General features: G+C 39.2%; 1 protein-coding gene across 1 annotated transcript in view; it reads right to left on the bottom strand.

The window, feature by feature from the left end:
- The window catches only part of LOC140236740 (pikachurin-like), a 151,718-nt gene that overhangs the window by 77,844 nt on the left and 52,571 nt on the right, over positions 1 to 21,303 (bottom strand). The window contains exon 2 of the mRNA XM_072316667.1: positions 13,458 to 13,574. Within this exon, the coding sequence (XP_072172768.1) occupies positions 13,458 to 13,574 (117 nt within the window). The remainder of the gene's footprint in view (positions 1 to 13,457; positions 13,575 to 21,303) is intronic.

The following is a 21,303-nucleotide window of genomic DNA, read 5'->3' as shown; positions in this document are numbered from 1 at the left end:
ACAAGTGAATGCACTATGCAAAAGTACTTCGTAAACACTGGAAAACATCTAAAAATGGGAACAGTTGTTCCACACAACGGTATTAAAATGTAATGTATAGCTCCAGTGTTAGACCACGTCTGGGCCCCGTTTTATCAAAAGATAAAATCGACTTTAAATTTCCTTACCACACAGGCTGCCATAGACTTACAGTTGAAATCAACTTTAAAATCAATTTTAACTCTTCATAAAACAGGGCCCAGAGTTGTCAAATCCGAATCACAAAAAAGAACTGGTTTATATCCAGCTTATGTTGTTAGAATCGGCTATTGTAAATGTCAATATTGTTGAGGGATTAATTTTTCCCACTGAGCGGCTCAAAAACAGATTTGTAGGGTGTTGAATTTGCACTGCACAATTGTCATCCTATTCACAATGTGCAGAGAAAATTTGGAAGATATTTTAGTGGGTTTTAGAATATGCACCAGCCAGAAGAAGCGCAAAATACGAGAAATTAATGTACTGCAAAAATTTCTGCGTTTACAGTATGTCTACTGCATCAAGAGTCTGGACAAACACAATAATTAAACTATCAATGACCTTTGTTCGTTGCCATGGCAGAAAGGCATTCATACTGAAAAAGAACACAATTCCCCAAAATGCATCCTCCTAAACTGGCTACTACTACATCCAGTGGGTAGTTTTGACGGGACTTGGAACAGCTGTAAACAGAATTGTCGCTTGAAGCGCATGATGCAAGCTCAGAAAACAGAAAACAGAGAGACGGAAAAAAAGGCAACAACATCTACATAGTGAAGGCTGAAATGCCTACAGCCCACTTACAAGATTTAAGTCACACACACAGAGACTTTATCGGCAGAAGATTGGATTTACATCGCTAATAAGCAGGTCTTTCACACGCAAAACAGGATCTGCGGGACCGTATAAAAATTTCCGTGTGCGAGAAATATATCAAATTAGCAATTCTATGCACAGGGGGGCCTTCTGCGTAGCTAGAAGGTGTTAAATTTGGTTTGCTGGACCCCGCAGACGATAGCAGATCTGAATCAGATATGTGGTGCAATTAAGCTTCTTTGCCACCTGAGGGCAGGGTAGTGCCTAACACTCTGATAAGCTCAGTATTCTCGCAAAGCAGGATATACATTGAGGCAAAGTGAGGGACAAAGTTACTCACACTATGCACATTGTACACACATAAGAGTCAAGTTCATCATGCATTCCAAATGGCTCGTTGCCAAAAGCTCATGTAAAATTCAATGAGAAGTATTTTTTTTCAATACATGACAAGCACTGTTGTTTTAAGTTTTTCTTTCAGCTTTTATATATGATTGACACTGACTAGTTCTTTTATGATTAGCAATGCCATGCCATGTTCAAATTGAGTTCAATAAAAAAAAAAGTATAAGAAATAAAAAACAAGAGGTGTCATCAATTCACGATTATCAAATATGAAAGTTATTGAGGTATATTAGTTTCCACACAGACATTACTGCACAAGTTTTAATGAAGCAGATCACGTAAATGTGAATGAGAAAATGTGATAACACTGACTTGCAAGTCTTCTACTTAACTGTGTGCAAATCTTAATCAACTTTTTTCTTTCCTGCTATCAAAATAGACACAACTGCATCCTTCATTTCAAGTGCCTTGTGAGTTGATGACAAAAAAACTCATCTAATTTGCAGGTGCAATTGAGACCAGTATCACAACTTGGTGAAAATGTGTGAAACTTCAAAATGTCATAGCATTTTTTTTTTTTTATGTCTGATGTCAGCAAAACTTCTATAATTATTCAGTTTATTCGATTGTTTTTAATTATTCAATTTTACTCTATTATGATACATTTAAGACAACTTTAACATGGTGTGGAAATGCATTTGAACCCTACATGTATGTGTGCTTGCCTACTACCACACAAAGCCCCATAGCACTGTATACACTGTTCAGAGTCCCTGGAACATACAGGGTTAAAATGTCTTTCTGCGGTATGTCCATTACTCAAGGGTAGCTTCATTTCCAAGAAATATTCAACAAATTTCAAACTGATACAGCTCCAGAGCTATACATAGTACCTGCACAAAGCAACAAGGAATGAGGAGGAACCTCTACTCTGCCTTTCAGCTGCAGCCAGCGGTAACGCCACAGATAGAATTTGTTCGTTGCGCTGTCAGACCTCGTGCAATCAATTGAGTATGCACGTTCCGGGGGGCTCTAACCTTTGCTTTCGGGGGCGAAGGAGAATTTTTCCCGGTATCTCCAGCCTCGCTCGGAAAAAGTTCAATCAATAGCTTTAAGTGGAGTTTAAGTCCCATTACGATCAAAGATTGGGCGGCAGGGCACTCACACTGCCAAACCAACGTCTGATGATCTTTCCTCCCATCTTTCCCCTCTACCCCTCCTCCCTCCCCCCCCCCCCAACTCCCCTACGTCCCACCATCGGTGTAATATCACAATATTTCCCCCTCAATTGAACAGAATATTGGTATCATAGCGACGCCACCATAAATGTCGTGTGTGTCTAAAGTACAAAATGTGATAATGGTTCCGGACAGACAGAATAAGGTGAGAGACTGAGAGAGAGAGAGATAGAAAGAGATAGAAGAGAAAGAGAGAAGAGAGGGAGAGATAGATGGAAAAGCACAGAAAACAGAAAGAGAAAGATAAGGAGAGAGAGGGAAAAGATTAAAAGAGTAAAAAATAATGACAGAGAAAAAAAGATGTAGTACCATCAGTCAAACAATGCTCAAATCACCTGTTCAATGACTCCTGTTCCAAGGTGGAGTAGGGAAGGACTATGCACCTCACACGTCGAGACTTACACTGTTTTGCTGTAGCAATAGCTTGGTTAGGTTGATGTAGCAAAACAATGTATGTTTCAATTTATGCAAATTACTCTTAAAAATAATGGGTCTAGTGAAATCAATTTGCATTCAGTATATTGCTGAATTGTTGATACTGTAACTCGTCAGGGTGAGAATGAGAAGGGCATTAAGTTGCCACTAAACCCATAGTGTTCAAGACAACTTAACACCCTTCTCATTCTCAACTGACGTGTTGGTCCTTTTAGGGTAATATATGAAGTATTAAACAAAAACAGAAAAAGAGCTGTACCTTTACAAAACTTTAAACTTGATTTCCTAGAAAAGAGATTGCATTTAGATACATTGTTTTGCCATCTCACGCTGATGTGACAAGTTTTGGCAGCACAGTCTTCTTTTGCGGGCAAAAGGCACAGTCCCCTGGCATGATAGCAGGCTGGAAGTGCACAGTTTACAATCATCAGTGGGATGCCTCCTTTCCTAGCTCACTCCTCACATTTCAAAAAGAGCCCAGCATATAATGAGCTTTCTTTGTAACAAGTTTCCATAGCAAAATATTGCAATTACTACATCAAATACATACAAATCCCCTGTTCTTCCAAAATCAGGTCAAGGTATTAGGCGCATGAATAGGTTTTATGATTTATTTTTCTATCAGTTCTCGCATTGGACATTTGTATTTGCACTGCTGACATCTATACCCCAGGAGTGTTCCTCGTGATTTTTTTTTTTCATAACTTTATATCTGTGGGAGTAATTGTCACTTTTATGCCCACGGATACCCTGCAACTACTTGGTATGATGATGCAGGTGAGTAATATGAAAATATTATGTTTATAAATATGCCGAAGTTAAAGATCAGTTGACAATTCTCTGATTTTACTGGCAAACTGATGGAGTCTCTGAGAGCAATGGTGACAGTATGTATGTTCCTCACATAAAAATGCGGAAATTTGAGTAGCTCTCAGGGTCGCCACTTTTTTATTCATCGTTCTCACAGTAAAAATTTTCGAAACTTGGGTCGCGATCACTTGCAAAAAGTTGACCTGCGCATTTATAAATGGTATGTTTGCTATGTACTTCATGATATACCACAGACGGTAAACTAGCAAGTAGCTACGCACATGGTGGATTGTGGGATATAAAATGTCAATTCTTTTTTGCAGTCATCATTCATACTGTACAACTCTGCATCTTTTTGCAAAAAAAAAAAAAAAAAAAAATCAAACAAATTATTGCGATTTGGATTGCAATCAGTATCTTGCAAAGTAACACATTATTTCTGTTCACACTGCAAAACTTTCAAAATGTATGTTGTGATCCTGAGTGCGACCAGAGACAACATGTTATAATTCTGAATGCAAATGAGAAGGGTACTAGTGTGTGATAAAATTCAATATTGGTTGTACAGGAGCCTGTCATGTCCACAAGATGGATGAGACCTCGGCTTAAAGTGAACCATTAATATGGACAATGATGTGATTAAGGCATCAGACGTCACAAACCTGCCATCTCATGAGGGGACTGAGCGATCGACCTACAGGAGAGAAAACCCTAATGAGGCAGGCTGTGGCACATGTAATGTAAATGTGCACACAAACTTCACTCGATACAAGAGAGATACTAGTACAGAGGAGGAGGAGGAAGAGGAGGAGGAGGAGGAGGAGGAGGAGGAGGAGAAGAAGAAGAAGGGAGGAAGAATGAAAACTGAAAGGAGGGAATGAGAGGATAGGAGGGGAAGAAAAGAAAGGGGAGCTGTGCGTGATCTCACAAAGAGATCGAAACAGGCAGAATGACAGATCAATAGCTGCAGCGGGGGGGAGCCATTGAGAACACGGCCCCCGTTCCATTAAACACGATTGAATCAAATACGGTGGGGGGATGAAAAGGCTTTTCCACGAAAGACGTCTGACACATCGCAGAAGTATCCAGCCGTGAACTGCAAACATTGGTCCGCACAAATCTAATTGCTGAGATGGCCATACATCGTTTGTCATCACCATCACTCAAAGAATCTTCTACGCCATCTTCCGGACTCTCGATCATAAAAACAACACCGCTAAGTGTGGTAGAACATAACAGAGATAATGCATTGAGCGTCGTAAAAAAAGAAGGAAAGACACGCACAGCAGAATCTCGCATGGCTCGAAGACTTACTTGTCAGGATGAGCCATCGCTAGCAAAATGATCTGGGAATTGGCTGTCAATTTTTCATTACGCCCACAACTCAATAGCTTGTCCTTTCACTCCTCTTGTTGGGTCGACTGCCAAAGTGAGAAAAAAACATTCAGAGAACCACGACAGATTCCTGTGCAAACAGGAAAAGGAGAGGGGAAAAAATGGGGAGCAGCAAAAGTTAAAAAAAAAAAGAAAAAGAAAAAGGCAAATTGTAAAATCAGCGTATTGCCTCAAGATATATAATAATAATAATAATAAAGGACATTTATATTGCGCAGCTACTATAATGATATACTCTACTGCGCATTACAAAATGACATGCATACAAGAAATTCAAACAGAAAATACACTACTTCAAGAGATGACTTTTTAACCTGGTCTTAAACTCATTAATTGTAACAGCTTGTCTTACAAACAAAGGGAGATTATTCCATAATTTTGGTGCAGCGTACAAAAATGCCCTGTCACCAAGAGTAACTTTTGATTTCCCCGATGGATATTTCAATAATGTTTGATCCCTTGAACTTCGAAGATGATAAAATGTTTGAAATGATGTTTTTAACTCTACGAGTTCCTGTATGTACACTGGTGCTGTACCATGAATAGCTCTATATACAATTAGCAGAGTTTTAATATATGCTGTACTTGCCATGCTATTTTTTTCTTTTCTTCTTGCCATCTCTGGCACACATGTCATCTCTTAACTCCGGCCGCATCCCACGAGTCACCTCTTTCCCCTTCTCTGGATTTTATCCCGGTAGATATTAACCCTACCTTATGAATGCAGGAGACCTCTATAAAATAGACATAAATATGCCCCCAAGAAAGATTTTACCAAGAAGCCATATACGAGAGCTGGGATTTAAAGTAAAGTCCCACTATCACAGTGGCACAGAAAGAAACACTAAGACATTGCAGGCATATATATATAGGTGGCCTATAGTACGTACATACATAGAGCCACATTGATTTATTTTTGTCTATATTTGGTAATGTCCAAAAATCATGCTGCGGCAAAAAGAAACAGCTTCTTGCATTTTTCATGACTCTCGATTTCATGTGCTGTGTAATGTAGGGCATCGATCAATATCTACAATTGACAGGGCAAAGTTTCTTTTAGGGCAATCATATGAAATATTAAATGATCTACATAAACACTAGTCAGTGATTGGTCATAATGTAATCATGTGACTAATGCAGCAAGGATTGGAATTGTTACATTGCCTGTACTGACGTCAAGTCGGGAAACAAAATTCCAGAATTGACTGGCTGCAGAAGGGGCTGTAGACTTAAATGATGTGTATTTATGTAGACCATGATAATATAACAAATATTGCCTTGTTCACTGTTGTAATATTGCAAATTACCTTCAAGAAGTAAGTGATAACAGTGGAGTCATTCTCAAGATTAAATTTCAATTTGCAGCTTAAAATGTGAGGTCAAAGCTAACACAATGAACTCTGTCTTTATTGAAGCATCAAAGTCGGTGAGTCACCAGATAATCAGAAATGCCATCATTCAAGTCATTCATGTCATTGATCAGATAATTCTTTGTAACATCATAGCAGTAATGATCAGCTCCCCTATTTCACATATCTTAGCTTTCTAATACTAATATCATCCCAGCTGTTGGGATTTGATTAATCACCACAGGTATAGACCACAGAGATAAATCCCATTCTTTTTCAACCCAGGACTATGACTGTATTCAATCTTTGAATAATTCATTTAATGATATCATATAAAAATATATCATTCATCATTCCATTGATTATGCCACTTGCTGGAGAATAACCTCTCCCCATCTCTTTCTCAATCTACCTCCCTCTATCTATCTATCTATCTATCTATTTATCTATCAATCAATCAATCTAACGAGTTATGGCATGTGTCCAACAGTTAAAAACCATCCTTAGCTACACGTAAAAGAAAACAAGATAGATTATCCTAGGCTTTTATTCAAAATGAACATGTCTCTATGATGAAGTTAAGTGGAAGAAGAAAAAATGACCAACAAAGTTACTCATTTATAAATTCCTTTGAGGAAAAAAATATTGAAAGATAAACATTTAATCACCGCAACTTCTGATAAATGACTTTGGGGTCATCTGAAGAAACTGTTTTCATAACTCTGCATTATTAAATTAAAATTTTGCCACGGTCCATAATCATATCTCCTACCAACTTTTGTTTGTTTGACTACTAGAGTGCAGAGAGCTCTGGGGTATAAATACACTTGTCCAGGGAATCAATTAAAAACAAACAATGTCTTTTCCAGAGGGCAAGCAAACACTGGCCGTCTTCCGACAAGTGGACATTTCATTAAAGGACTTCGTCCAGAGAGCGACCTGCAGGGACTTCTGTTCAAATTTTATCAGCCTTTATTCACCATGGAAGTTGTGCTACTTGAAGCTGGTCAGAAGATTTGCTACTCTCAGCAATGGTTTTTATGTATCTACCAATGATGCAAAGTGAAACTTAAACTCTGGAGAATGATAAGACAGTCAAATATAAAATGACTCTTGACTATGACTATGCAACCTCTACTTGACTATATTTCTATCTTCTCACTATAGTCATGCAATATCATGAATATTCATGGATCAATTTTCAGTTTCTATGAGTATGTATGATTAGTAAAGTTTTCCGTTAAAGAAGTAGAATTTGTTTTCCCTGGTCATATGCACGCAGAACAGACAAGTCGTCTTTAACGTCACAGCTCAACATCAAGAAACAGGGCACAGTGTGGCGTAGGAAAGGAAGAAGGCCTATCCCAGAGGAAAATATGGCTCCAACAATATGTGACGTACTTCCTTATCCAAAAAAAGTGCTAGCTCCCAGGGATACATAGGAGGAGGAAGAAGAAGAAGAGGAGGAGGAAGAAAAAGAGGAGGAGGAACAAGAGGAGGAGGAGGGGGAGGAGAAGATGGGTGGGGGACAGAGGAGGTGATCGTATCAATGATGCGGATAAGAAATTGGTAGGCTATAAAATATCTTCAATAAACACATGCAGGCTACAAATGATTTTTAAGGGACACTAACTCCATTTCAAAGTTAACTCTACTAAAAGGGGCAAGATCAAGTCAATGCAAAACAGGGAAGATTTTACCATAACTGGGCAGAAATGTGACATTTATTAAATTTCAGCATTTTACATGGTTTCACGAAATGGTAATGTGTCACAATGTCATATAAAAATAAGATTAAACAGGGATAAACTCACACATGAAATGTCATCATTGTTAAGTTAGTGCATCTCAAAGAAGATTAGATACCTGGTAAATATTGCACAAGCTCATTTCTTTTTCTTTCTCTTTTTAATTTCATATAAGGAAATAGAGATTTTTTTTTTAAATGAGGGCAATACATGTTATTTGGATACACAATTGTGATTAACATAACTTGAAAAAAGCATAATATATAAAGTAATGTTCAGAACTTTTGTAGATTTTGGTCTGAATTGTGTGGAAACTTTCTTCACTAAAACTATCGTTTATCCCAAGAAACTGCACATCATATGTTGCCTCATATGTTTCAAATGATGTTAAGGGTAATCAATGACATGTTTGGGAGATGAAGTCCAGTTTCTCTTCAATCATATTAATAATTGGATCAAACATTTGAGTCTGTTTGCTGATTATAGTTTGCAGAATTTGTGTCCTGTGGACTTCTTTTTTTAACCCTGTTTTTTTAACACGCTGTTTGTGGTTTTATTAGTCCTTATTGACTTATCGACTTATTAGTCCATTCATTTAATGGACATTCATAAAATTGTTTCTAGTATTTGAATGTATATTAGGAAACTATCTATAGACATATGTGAGTGAAGGAATTACATTTGAACAACTAATGCTTGGCAGCAATATTATGCCTATGACAGCAGACGCACGAGCAAACCATTGTGTAGTAAGAGTCGTTGGTGTTTGGATCACTTACGGGACTCATCAGGGATGCCTCGATTCAATCTGACACATACCATGTACCCCTAGGCCATCAAGGGTGGAGCGTATCAAAGAATGGGATATTGAGTGACGGTGTCTACACCCACACTGCCAGAGGAGGCAAGGAGAACACAGCCATTGCACTGCCCAAACGGCATCCTCCCGCCGCGTCCGATCCGATCGGTGCCGACCCCCATTGCCGTGAAACAGGAGCCGCCAGTTTGGAATAGAGTCCTAATTTGCGGCGTTGCGAAATGAGATGTGATGGGGGATATTCACAACTTAACCCACAATTTTCACTCCATTTTGGAACTCTTTGTGTGCAAATCTGACACTTGACATGCGAGCAAGATCCAAAATGTTCAATCATTCTAAACTAGGTGCACGGCAATCAGTGATGATGAATTAAAGAAAGGAGTTTGTATCAAGCACGATTCTGTGAATTATTTGGGGTTTTAAAATTGGGAACTGTTCTAAAATATATCAGAGTATGATTCTCCATCTTATCCTGAAATGTATACATTTTCATTCACCCCCTGAAACCATGAAATACTTCAAAGTTTTCTGAATTCCTCAATATGTCCTCAAGATATATATATGAAACTGACATAATGAAAAGATGAATATGAAATATACACAACAGACACACGGATGATGATGATATTAACAGGGTATTCACACCACTTCAAGGGGACAATTTAGTGGCTACATTCATCATTTTCTTGATATTGAACTCAGGCGGGGGTCACGTATATGGCTCTATCATTAAACACATCGGAGGCAATGCCCTCCAAAGACCCAGAGCCGATAGGTTAGCATGCATCTCGTGTAACCATCGCTCGCACGGAATGGATTTTATGAACGGGTTAAAGGAGCACTAAGAAGAAGACAAGCATACGGAATTAGAGGCAGCATGAGAAGGAACAGTCCCTTGGTGATCCTCAGAGTAGAAATCGATCCATACCATGTTTAAATTAGCTCTAAAAGATACATTAAAATCAGACAAACCAAATGGTAGAATAAAAGCAAGAGAACATCAAGCTGAAGGTTGAGATGTGAGTTTTCTTCAATTTTGTTTCCCTCTCCCTCTTCCTTTTTCTGACATGTTTGTGAAAAATTATAGCTCAGCAGTTGTGATCTCACAAATTTCATTTGTAGAGGGAGACAAAATAGAAGAAAACTAACACCTCAAAATGGTAGAAGTTTAATTGAAGTTCAAATCTAGAATAAAGACTATGGAATTTTGAAAGTATCCCATGTTTTCACAAATCAGTGCTACTAGTCACAACGGCATCCTGAAATTGGCAGGGGTGCTGCTATCATTACCTCACAGGTCTTTGATTGAAGTGTACACAAATCTTCAACAAAAAAAGTCAATGTTTGACATGAGATCAATACAGAGATTTATCATTTGCATCTTACACTGTCGTCACCTATTGTGATAATGTACCTGGCAACAATGGGTCCAAAGGGAAAAGAGGCTGCCGTTGCCAAGTCATCTACCTAAACATGATTTCAATCACTATAGTGAGCACAAAAGTGGGAGAGTTGTGAGGTGAGGACATCATTATCTCTACCAAATTGTGTGTATTCAGTGAAAAAAAAATAACTTTGATATTCCATAATTTTCTCATTCTAGGCCAGATTTTGGTGAAACCTCTGCCATCCGGTTTGTCTTGTTCTACTCTAGTTATCAAAATCAACTTTAACGTGGCATGCAATTGCACTTTGACCATCTTGGAGTCAGATAGGCATCGACACCATTACCCTGTCAGCAGGCCGGCCGGAGGAGTGCGAGCCGGGTATCCGATCCCAAGATGGGGGAGGGAAGAGGGGCGCGTGAATATGAGCTGGTATCAAATCTGAGGCTTAGGTTGGAGGCGGCGACTGGGCACGGTGGTATCAGAAGCTCCAATGTCAGAGGGAAAATGGCAAAGGACACTGACTGGGGATGACATGCTGGGAGACGTTAGGGGAAATGGAAAGTGAAGTCGGCTGCACCAGAGTGGAGGAAGTCATTTGAAGCGCCATTATGGACTCTGTTGATAGACAGAGCAAGATGCAGAGAAATGTGACCCTAACCTGGCCCCTCCCCTCCCACCCCCTCTCCATCCCCCTCCCCTCCTCCAGCAACATTGTATGAATGTTCAAGGAATACTATAACTCACCTTTCATGCTTCAAGCTCTTTTACAATTTTGATGCTGAAATATATAATATGCAAAAAGTAATTGTCTTATTTCTTTTTTTAGTCATTCATTATTTTATGGCATGATATACATGTTGCATGATGTCTGCCTTCAGCATCGGTTCAGAGATATGAATGGAGCTACAACCTTCTTTCTTTTGATCAGGATTATTGTATGGCATTGTCTCCGAGGAGCAGAAAAGATCCGCATCACTGCGGTTGATGAGGGCCATCCCTCCGCATGGCATTTATCCATTATTCAACACTTGCAACAATCAGATGGTGGGGGGGGGGGGGGGAGGGGGTGGAGAGAGGGAGTGCTTAGATTCGATTGGTGACCGTCAACAGAAATCATTATGACAGCCAGTAAGCCACACAGAGTTAAAGAACAAGATAGAAGAGCAATCTGGTTGTGGATTAAGATAACGGAGATGAGGTATCTTGGAACCCTTCCGGATTACCACTGACCCGACTGAGATTGATCCTGCACTAATTAAAAAAAAGAATGAGATACCATTCCTACAAACATATGACCTGAATGGCACGGGGGTGCTGAATTGTGGGAAGGCAGATTACTCATCTGTGTAAATATATACTTGTGAAAGCTCAACAAATACAAGTTAACAAATACAAAGCTGACATTTAATGATAACTACAGTATTTCAGTTATCCTGTATTCCCATACAATTTTCTGCAATGGATTTAGCAACTGGAACTAAAGCACTCTAATTGTACCACTGGAATTCCACATTACCTCAGGAAAATATTTTAACCAATCTTTCATCATCACTAGTATCAGTATTATTATCCAATTTATTATCATGATCATTTATCGTTATCATCATCATAATCATCATCATAATCATCACTACTGTCACCTCTACCATTATCATCAACTTACATGTCATTATCAGCCAATGCTTTATTTTTTTCTCTAAATTTCTAGGTTGGTCTTCTATCATTACGGTTTCCTATAAAAAGTTCTGTAATAAACTGATTCTGCAGCCCCTTTCTTTGCCTTAGTTTTTTATCTTACTTCAACTTACTTTGATACCAAATACAGCTTTGGACAAAGTACTCAATACAAAAAAGGGGGTCAACCTGGAAAAAGGAGTATTGTCATGAGGCAGCAATCAAGTCCAATGTCCAGTCCGGTCAAGTTTGGACTATAGGGTCATCCACCGAAAGGCTTTGCTCTTTTCAAGCTAGGTCAGACTTGACCATTACCTAAATGCTTTGGGGAAGGGAGATAGAATGCTACTCCAACATTTTTTTTTTTAAAGTGCAATATCCAGAAGAAGGGGAATGGGCATTTTTGCCAATGATATAGGTCAATCAGAATCAAAACATGTCCCTTTTAAAAAGAATCTTTATTTTTCTTCTTTCATGAGACATACCTACAAGATCAGATATCAAATATTTTGAGGGGGAAAATAAAAATGTGAATACACAGACCCCAAGTTCTTCTCAGCAGAAATCTGATCTGATCTGATTTGAACCAGGAGAGTGTGGACAAAAAAAAAATTGCTGATATGAATGAGATTAAGATCAGATATCCAGAGCCGCTTTGAAATGTCAAAAGGTGGCAACTAATCATAACTGACATTTGACAAACAAATTTCATTCATTATCAAGGCGACAAATTCAACAACCATGGAAGTGGGCATTGACACTTAATTCTGCTGAAGGAAGCCACTAGTTTTGAGTTCAGCAAACCCCTGGGAGAGCAACAATCGAACTCTCTTCTACAAGTGATCTAGACCCTTTTGAAAAATCAGTATGTAGAAAGTTGTTGACAGTTTCTGCACTGTTGTATTGAGTTATCTAAAATCATGATATTCCAATTTCTCTTCATTCCAGTGCAAGAGACTGGCGTTCACTATTTTTAAGCTTGTGGTTCTATCGAAAATTAAGCATTAAAAATAACTTTAATATACTTTAAGAAACCTTAATATTCTGTAAGACTGTAGAGTCCTTGTATCATGGGAATGGAGGATAGGGGATGAGGCTGGCGGAAAATGTTCATAGCATTATACATCTTTATTCCAGCTAATTAAATGGGGAGTCTTGCTACATATGTCTGTGCAGAAAAAACAAACAAATAAACAATGACAGACTCAAAAAAACTTTGAAGAATTATTAGACAATCCATTCAAAAGTTACCAACGTTTCTTTCTTTTCTAGATGGGAACTCACATAAACTGGTACAACAATATCACCAAAGAAGAAATGTAATTTTGTATAAATTAAACTTTCTGGGGCATCAACAGAGCACTTTTACCAGTTCATCCCAAAGGTACAGTACTTTTCCATTACAATTTGTGTCAACATACCAAGGCAGAGGAAGCCGTTTGTCGCCAGTATATGACCATCGAAGCACTCGCACTTGATCCGATGTAACGGCTTCTCCACACAGATCTGGGAGCAGGGGTGCGTCATGTCACAGCGGCCTGCAGACAAATTAACACAGAAAAATACTTGAAATGTCGCTATGGAGAGAAAAAAAGTGAACTTTTAGCATTTTGCATTAGAACTAGACATTTGACCTTTGCCGTTCGACCGCATGACCCAAAATTTTCTCGAGAGAATCTGGATCTGGTAATATACATGTATACACTAAGTTTCATGAAAATACCTTCTAGTATTACAGAGATATGGGGGAAATAGTGAAGTTTAAAGAATTTGACCTTGAACTTGTGCACCCAAAAGTTAGACACAGTGCTGTCCACTCATACATACATATGCAAAGTTTCATTTGAATACATCAAAAGGTTCCAAAGTTACGCTGTCCACAAAATCAATTACAGACAGAAAGACAGACAGATGAATGGAAGGACAGATGGACAGAAGGAAGGACGAATGGACGGACAACCCGAACACATAATGCCTCCGGCGGCACTTCGTGGCAGAGGCATAAAAAGTGAATGAGGATAGAGGGGCTGGCGATGCCTTGTGAATGGAGCGCCGCTGCAGATGCCCGAGGTGGAGGGTTTAACACCCCCAGTCTCAATAAAAGTAACACCTAGGGCTGTATATGGGGTGTGAGAAGGGCTGTTGGGCGGCTTTGGCGGCGGCACGCCAGCGGGCGGTGTCAGAAGCTGCGAGATGCGTTACTGTATTGAGCATGTCATGTGTGACAAACCTCATGTTTCTCTTTCCTCTTTCTCCCTGTCTCTCCCCCCCCCCCCTCTCTTTCCCTTACTTTCTATCCATTGATATATCTATATCTCTGTCTGTTCGTCTGTCTGTCTGTCTCTCTCTGCTTAACAATTCATCTCTCATTCTTTTTTCATCTACTAATCTACTCGCCAATCTTTCCACAATATCTCTGCCCCCTCCCCTCTCTCTCCTCCCCTTTCTATTATTGCCTGTGCACTTCACTCGATACCATATTCATATAAAATGTTTCATTTTCTCTGCAGGGAATGTAACATGCTCCTGGCTGAAATATTAATGCATAAGAGCCCTCATCACACCTTCCTATGAATGGCAGACTTTGTCATCGGGGTGAGTGGTTGAAAGAACTGACTCCAGTGACTTGCCCTGCAGAGAAGTCATGGTTCGTTTGTCATTGTTTCTTTTATATCCAAGTGGTTTCTTGATTTCACTCTGATTTTCTAAAGAAATGGTTACACTGTGGCAATCGTAGTACTTCTCTCAAATTCTTCAACAGTATGAAGTGACAAAAATGTATACTTTGTATGATGTATTACTTTTTGTTTGTTTGATGGAATTGAATTGAATTGAATTGAACTATATTGAACTGAACTGAACTGAATTAAATTGAAGTGAATTGATTGAATTGACTTGACTGAATTGAATTGAATCATATTGAATTGAATTGAACTGAATTGAATTAGAATTAGAATTGAATGGTGAGTAAATCTCGGGACTTTCATCTCTTGTCTGGTGCATTTATCCTTGGACAAGATGTTTCACCCATATTGCACCTCTTGAAGCGGATATAAATATAGTCATCTGGCATCGATGAGGGTTGAGGTGATGGCAGAAGTATTTGGAAGAGTGGGGCTAGCACTTTTAGGGGGCTACCATGGACAATTTTATGAGTAATTCATTACAATTATACTTCATATCTGCAGAAACAGCTACGAAAATGCTTGTTGGAATAACAAAAGTGGGTAGGGGTTACTTGCATACGAGTTAACCACCACCATGCTGGTTCAGTAATATGGAGTTCATGAAAAGGTAGGCCTACACATGGGCTTTTTATATTGATTGTACTTATCTTTATTTTTTTTTTTTTTTGCTTCAATGAAATTACAAATGTAATCAATACTGAACAATTCTTCACTAGTTCATTGTCTCATACACTTTCAAGTCTGTATCTATATGTAAATGGTTAATATCATGTGAGAGGAATTGAGGCTCAGTAAGGTAAAATGGGCTAAATAACTCAAGAAATGTAAACACAACAAGAACATGATGCAAAATTTGCAGCATCACATTTTTCATAATCTAATCTTGCTATTCAGTAATTGTTTCTGAACGTTTCCAGGTTTAATTTACAGGACTCAAAAGTACAGCATGTGTAGTGCAGGCAGGGAAGGGGTAGAAAAATAAAGTCATTTATCAAATTAACCCACAGGCACAAGTTCATGTATATATCAACAAGATATCTTTGAAGAACAGAACTTTAGTTAGCACGCTTTTCAAGTGACTCATGGTCTTAAAATCCAGTCTCAAATCCCTGTACTCAACTCAAGACTCCTGACCCTTTCATCCCAGGGGTTCTTTGGGGCAAGACATGACCCCTTTCCTTCCAAACCCTGTTCCTCCAATGCCCCCATCATGCCCCCACCCCCTTTAAAATCTATTTCAGCTGTACTGGCGCAAAGTTAGGGGATACCTTTTACAGACCTCCCAAAATGCAGCAAAACATTAAATATGAACCTCAGGGGACTTGTTTAGGCCACTGCTGAGAAATTTGGAAGTCAACAGTTATCTACAATTTGAATAATGCACAAAACTCAACTACTCAGTAGTTCTGCGTTTCAGCCACACTTAAGCCTTTTTGTTGCAGTCTTCTGTATCTTTTATCTATAAACACAAATCTAAAAGTATAAGAGCTGATGTAATAACATATAGAGTGTGTGGCAAGAATGCATATAGAAATGTTTGTAAGTTTTGATGAACTTTCTTCACAAAATATACATGATGGACACACATGCAGTGCATGGGTCTGCAAAGGTAGCCTGGTAATGTACTGGAATTTACGGTGAGCCCCGAAAAAAATTCAATTCAAAATCTAACGGTCAATAAAAATGTACTAAATGTTACCTTCCACTTTCAATACTTTATGGGAGTTTCTAAAATGATACTCTCTTCAACATACCACTGTATTTATACAACTCTTCATTTAAGGCATGCAAATGGGATTCCCTACCTTTAAGGTTTCAGTGGATGCAAGAGTTTGTAGAAACACTGCAACGGCAGGGAAGTAGGTTTTCTTCACTGCAGAATACTTTGAATCTTCTAAATTCTTTGTCTTTCTTTTTTCTGTGATCAATAACACCCCCACCTACTTGCTTGATACACTTTTTTTGAAAGCTTTTCTATAACTTCAGATAACACTTTGGGGAAAATGAACATATTTTCAACTCTGTCAACAAAACTTTCCTTGTCTGCTGAATTTATAATGCAGAATCTCATTCAATTTCAAGTAAGACATCATCCCCACCCCCCCCCCCCCCCTGCTGAATAATAATTCAAAAAATCCCAAACTTCCTTTCAAGGAATTTCTCACATCCTCACAGAAATATACACAGGAGATCATCTAAGACCCCATTTACAGTGAGTGAAAGGGCCGGGCTTGACCGCGGCCGAGCCCGGCCTTCATTTCACTGTAAACATGCAAAAGGCCAAATGCGGTACCAAAATCGGCCGCGCATTTGGCCAAGCTCTGGAGGTAGTCTCGGCCGCGGCCAAGCCCGGCCTTTTCTCACTGTAAACGCAAACTGGGCCAAATGCGTTACCAAATTTAGTCTGGCTTCCAGACCCTCTGCCCGTACTATTTTGCTATTCAAGATATTAACGCCCTCAACGTCGAAAACTAGTATAGTTTAAGGTGGTGTTGTCCTGAAAAGGTCTTTGCTTTCGGCAAAAGCGGCGACTTCGTCGCCGTGGAGTCCAGTTGGCAAAAGGTCTGGAAACCAGACTAAGCAGAGCGCCACTACGACAAGATATTGGAAGGTTTGAATTAAAATCCCGGGCCGAGCCCAGCACTGTAAACAGACAAAATTGCGGGGCCGAGTACCGCAATTGAGCCGGGCTCGGCCACGGCTCGGCCATGGCTCGGCCCGGCCCTGCACTGTAAACGGGGTCTACAAGATACAAACTAACAGCTGACAGCAAGCAAAATATGCAGGCATTGTTGATTCTTCTTTTATAATGTTATGCAATTAATAGAGCGGTGAGAAATGCAAACACATTATTTTTCCCTCGCAGCTTCGCATGAAGCTGCCTAATGTATTCGCTGTTGTGAGATTGGTCTCACTTATTTGCATATAAGAACGATAAGGGTGTTAGTACTGCATAGAGGAGAGAGTAGGCCCTATTACAGTTGCTACCTTTCTTGTATTAATGTGACCCCGTGAATAGTTAAGTGAAAGATTGTGATATTAGAGCTCTTGACAATCCTCACGTCTAGTACGTCAACTTTCAAAATCAGCGGCATTTTATGATACTGGTGAGGAAATCCCAATTTCACTGAGTTTCACTTTTATCATATTCCAATTTCTCTGCTAATATTCCTTTATATTCTCCATTTGTACTATCTACTAGATACATTTAACTTCCCTTGACATTCAACTGAACTTGAACATCTAATTTCACCCATTTTCAAATTAATCGTAATAAAAACTTCCTAAATCTCATAATACTTGCCCTTCTCTGTACCACCTGCAAAACACACTCCATCACACTTGATAGCAGTATGCTTTTATATAAATATGTTTTTAATAGGGAAGACATCTGTGATAAAGATATTACCACTTGTTTACTAGTACCCTGGTCTGTCTCGTGCTTCTTTCTTTTTTGGAGGTCTCAAAACATCCCTGAATTCTTCCATCTAATACTAATCTATTCTCCATCTCTCCCTCTTCTGATCAGAGTCATTAAATACTTTAATTACTGCCTGTTCATTATATTAACAACGATATTCCCTTTAAGCCCATCCTCATTACAAAGGTATCGTGACGTCATTGGCATTTGCCATGGTTGATCTTTCCCTCCACATTCGAAAGAAAGGCTGCAATGTTACTGTATGATGAAATCTTTGAAGGCTTCCCTGGCGGTACAATGATGGGTGGTAGAAGGCTTAATGGTGCATCATATGAAGAGTTTGTTTGCAAAAACCGATAAGTCCATTTTTGAAGATTTTGAAGTACAATCTCTGTCATAAAGTACAAAATAATACCTTTTAAATGATATATTGGTCACTACATATAAAGGTACATTTTTGAAGTTATGGTAAAAAAAAGCAAAAATTTTCTTATTATTCTCTTTATTTTTCTTGACCTTTAATCGCAAGTATCTCCATTTGGCAAATATGGACTTATCGGTTTTTGCAAACAAACTCTTCATATATTCTTTCTTGGGTACAATATGTAGCCCTAAAAAGGACCCAGGGTCTACCACTCTCAACATTTTGGCAAGCATGTTTTAGCCGTTTTTCAAGAGAATTCTCTTTTTACAGGTGGCCTGAGAGAGTGATCTGCATATCAGGTAGAAGTCATGTCACAAATACAAAGAGTTCTCCGCCACAAAGAGTCATGCTGCAATATTTGTGACTGCAAACTTTGCACGAACATAGAAATCACCCTCCGGTGCTGCCATCTTTTTCTGACGACTGTTCAGGATGAGACTGCCATAGCTCCATGGCAACTTTCACAGTAATGTTAATAGATTTCTCTCATTGCAACCTGTCACTGCATGAATGGCTCTTTTGACAGAATCTTGCAGTCATTCTCACCTCACATTCCAATTTACCTCATATGTTTTGATTCCACTGATCTAAATGTCCATCTCTCTTATTCATCCATTTTTATTCGTTTTCAAATTAGTTTCCATGTTTGTTTATTTGTTATTTGATGGGTGTCGTTTGATTTGTTGATTGGTTGCTGATTGGTAACTGGTAGAGACAGTATGGTTGGTTGGTACGTAGTTGGTCAGCAAGAGTGCTGCTTGGTTTGTTGGTCGTTCTTTGGTGGGTCAAAGTCATTCAGTTTGAGCGTTTTCATTTTATGAATTGTCCTGTGCTTGGGTGACATCCTTGAATTCATGATGTATTTGGCACTAACTCCTCCAGGACCATACTACAAACTTCACAACATCACCAAAGCAAATACAAGACAAAACTGTCTACAAGGAGGTTTTGAGCTAATCAAGTTTCAACACGCCGATTATGGCAACAAAAAAAAAAAAGAGGTAAGCATAAACGCAATGATTTGACTGCACTCTCCATTTTTCTGCTCAGTAAAATTTCATTTTAAATACAAGATAATGTAAAGTTTGCCTGACCATCCATCCATCCACGTACTGCATGATAACCTGCCTCTGTGCCCTAGTCTAAGTATTTCTTGGTCTTCCCTTTGGTCGTAGCATTCCTCCGTTTTTCCTTCCTTCCGCTCACCCCACCACCACCACTACCACCACCATCAAACCTCTTTGAACTTCCCCCCACTGCTCGGAATGTCATGTTTTTCCACTTGCTAGGGGTTTTATGGCAGCTTTTCCATGGCCCCAGTGAGGTCATAAAGCAGAAGGGAGTGGATTTCCAGACAGAGTATTTTATAAACAGGAGTCCACTTGACCCCGTTTTATTCATCTTTTATTCCAGCAGGTCTATTTTTCCAGTCTCCCGTCATGACGTGGCTAGCAATAAATCGATTTCGGAGCAATATGACTTCATATATGATATTAGGGGTGTGTTCACACAACCTCCTATTGTCCAAAGATATATATGCATATATCTCACCCATGGTAAAGCAATTTGAACTGTTTTCTTCACCACTTGATATTGTCAAAAGTAATTTTCAAATTCAGTGTTCTATTTATAGAGAGGCAGCCTATTAATCATCATGGTCTTGTCATGTGTCTTGCCAGACATAGCAAAACAGTTGAAAAAAAAAAACAATATGAAACAGGCTTGGCAAATAGAATCTTAAGATGGTTGAGTGTGAACTCTTTTGAGTTCAGACTACAAATCTGAAGTAAACTCTACATGGCTGTTTCCCCATTTGGCCTGAAATAACCGAAGACTACATGAAGGAAAGGTAATGCTAGCATTTAGAACACCTCTGCAAAATACCCCAGGCAATACCTATCATGAACATTCGAGGAAAAATCTACAGAACACTTTTCAAGAGGGAAAAAAAGTCTGTCTTTTCTTTCTCTCTCGCTTTTTGCGGTTCTTAATCTCGATCAAACAAGCCCCTGGTGTCAGGTTGCATGTGTAATCCAAAATTAATATCCCTGTAGACTGCCTCCTCATCCATCCTTTTTAGGGAGAAAAAAATTTATAAAGGGCGACAAGAACGAAAATCCATAATGCATCTGGGTTATTTCTGCAGCCCAAAATGGGAAGCGGCAGGGAGGTAAATATGAAAAGACACCAAAGGCAAATACAGCTAGTGGTTCTATTATCCTCTGAAAATCCATACCTTTTCCTTCATCCACCTCCCCCTCCCCCCCCCCCTCCTTAAGACTTCTAAAACACTTTCACCCCGACTTGAATATAGTGCTTTTATGTTACTGAATGGGGGGAGGAAAGTTGGTATTGATTTATTCGTGGGTACCCCCAGACACGGGTTCTGTTTGGAACCCTGTGCTTTAAGGTCAGAGTGACAAGTTACTCGGGCACTCTTTTGTGAAGAGAAATCAACTCCCACACATTTGTACAGCTGCAGTAAAACTTGGGGGTCTTTACCTCGCTTTTCATCTACAGCGGCAGGAGGCTGTGCCCACCTGGTATTCTAAACTTAGGGTGCACGCCACAGTGCAAGCAAAGGCATCACTAAATGTCACATCAGACAGAGAGAAAAGAAGGTTGCTTGTTATAATGCTTTGGGTGCTTTGAGTGCTAATTGGCACACAAAACTCCATCATGTTATAGACACTGCCAAGAGTCCACAGAAAGGGCACAGAAAGGGTTAAAAAACG

This window comes from Diadema setosum, chromosome 13, assembly GCF_964275005.1.
Source record: "Diadema setosum chromosome 13, eeDiaSeto1, whole genome shotgun sequence".
Taxonomy (NCBI): domain Eukaryota; kingdom Metazoa; phylum Echinodermata; class Echinoidea; order Diadematoida; family Diadematidae; genus Diadema; species Diadema setosum.
This window is presented reverse-complemented; position numbering and strand designations above follow the sequence as displayed.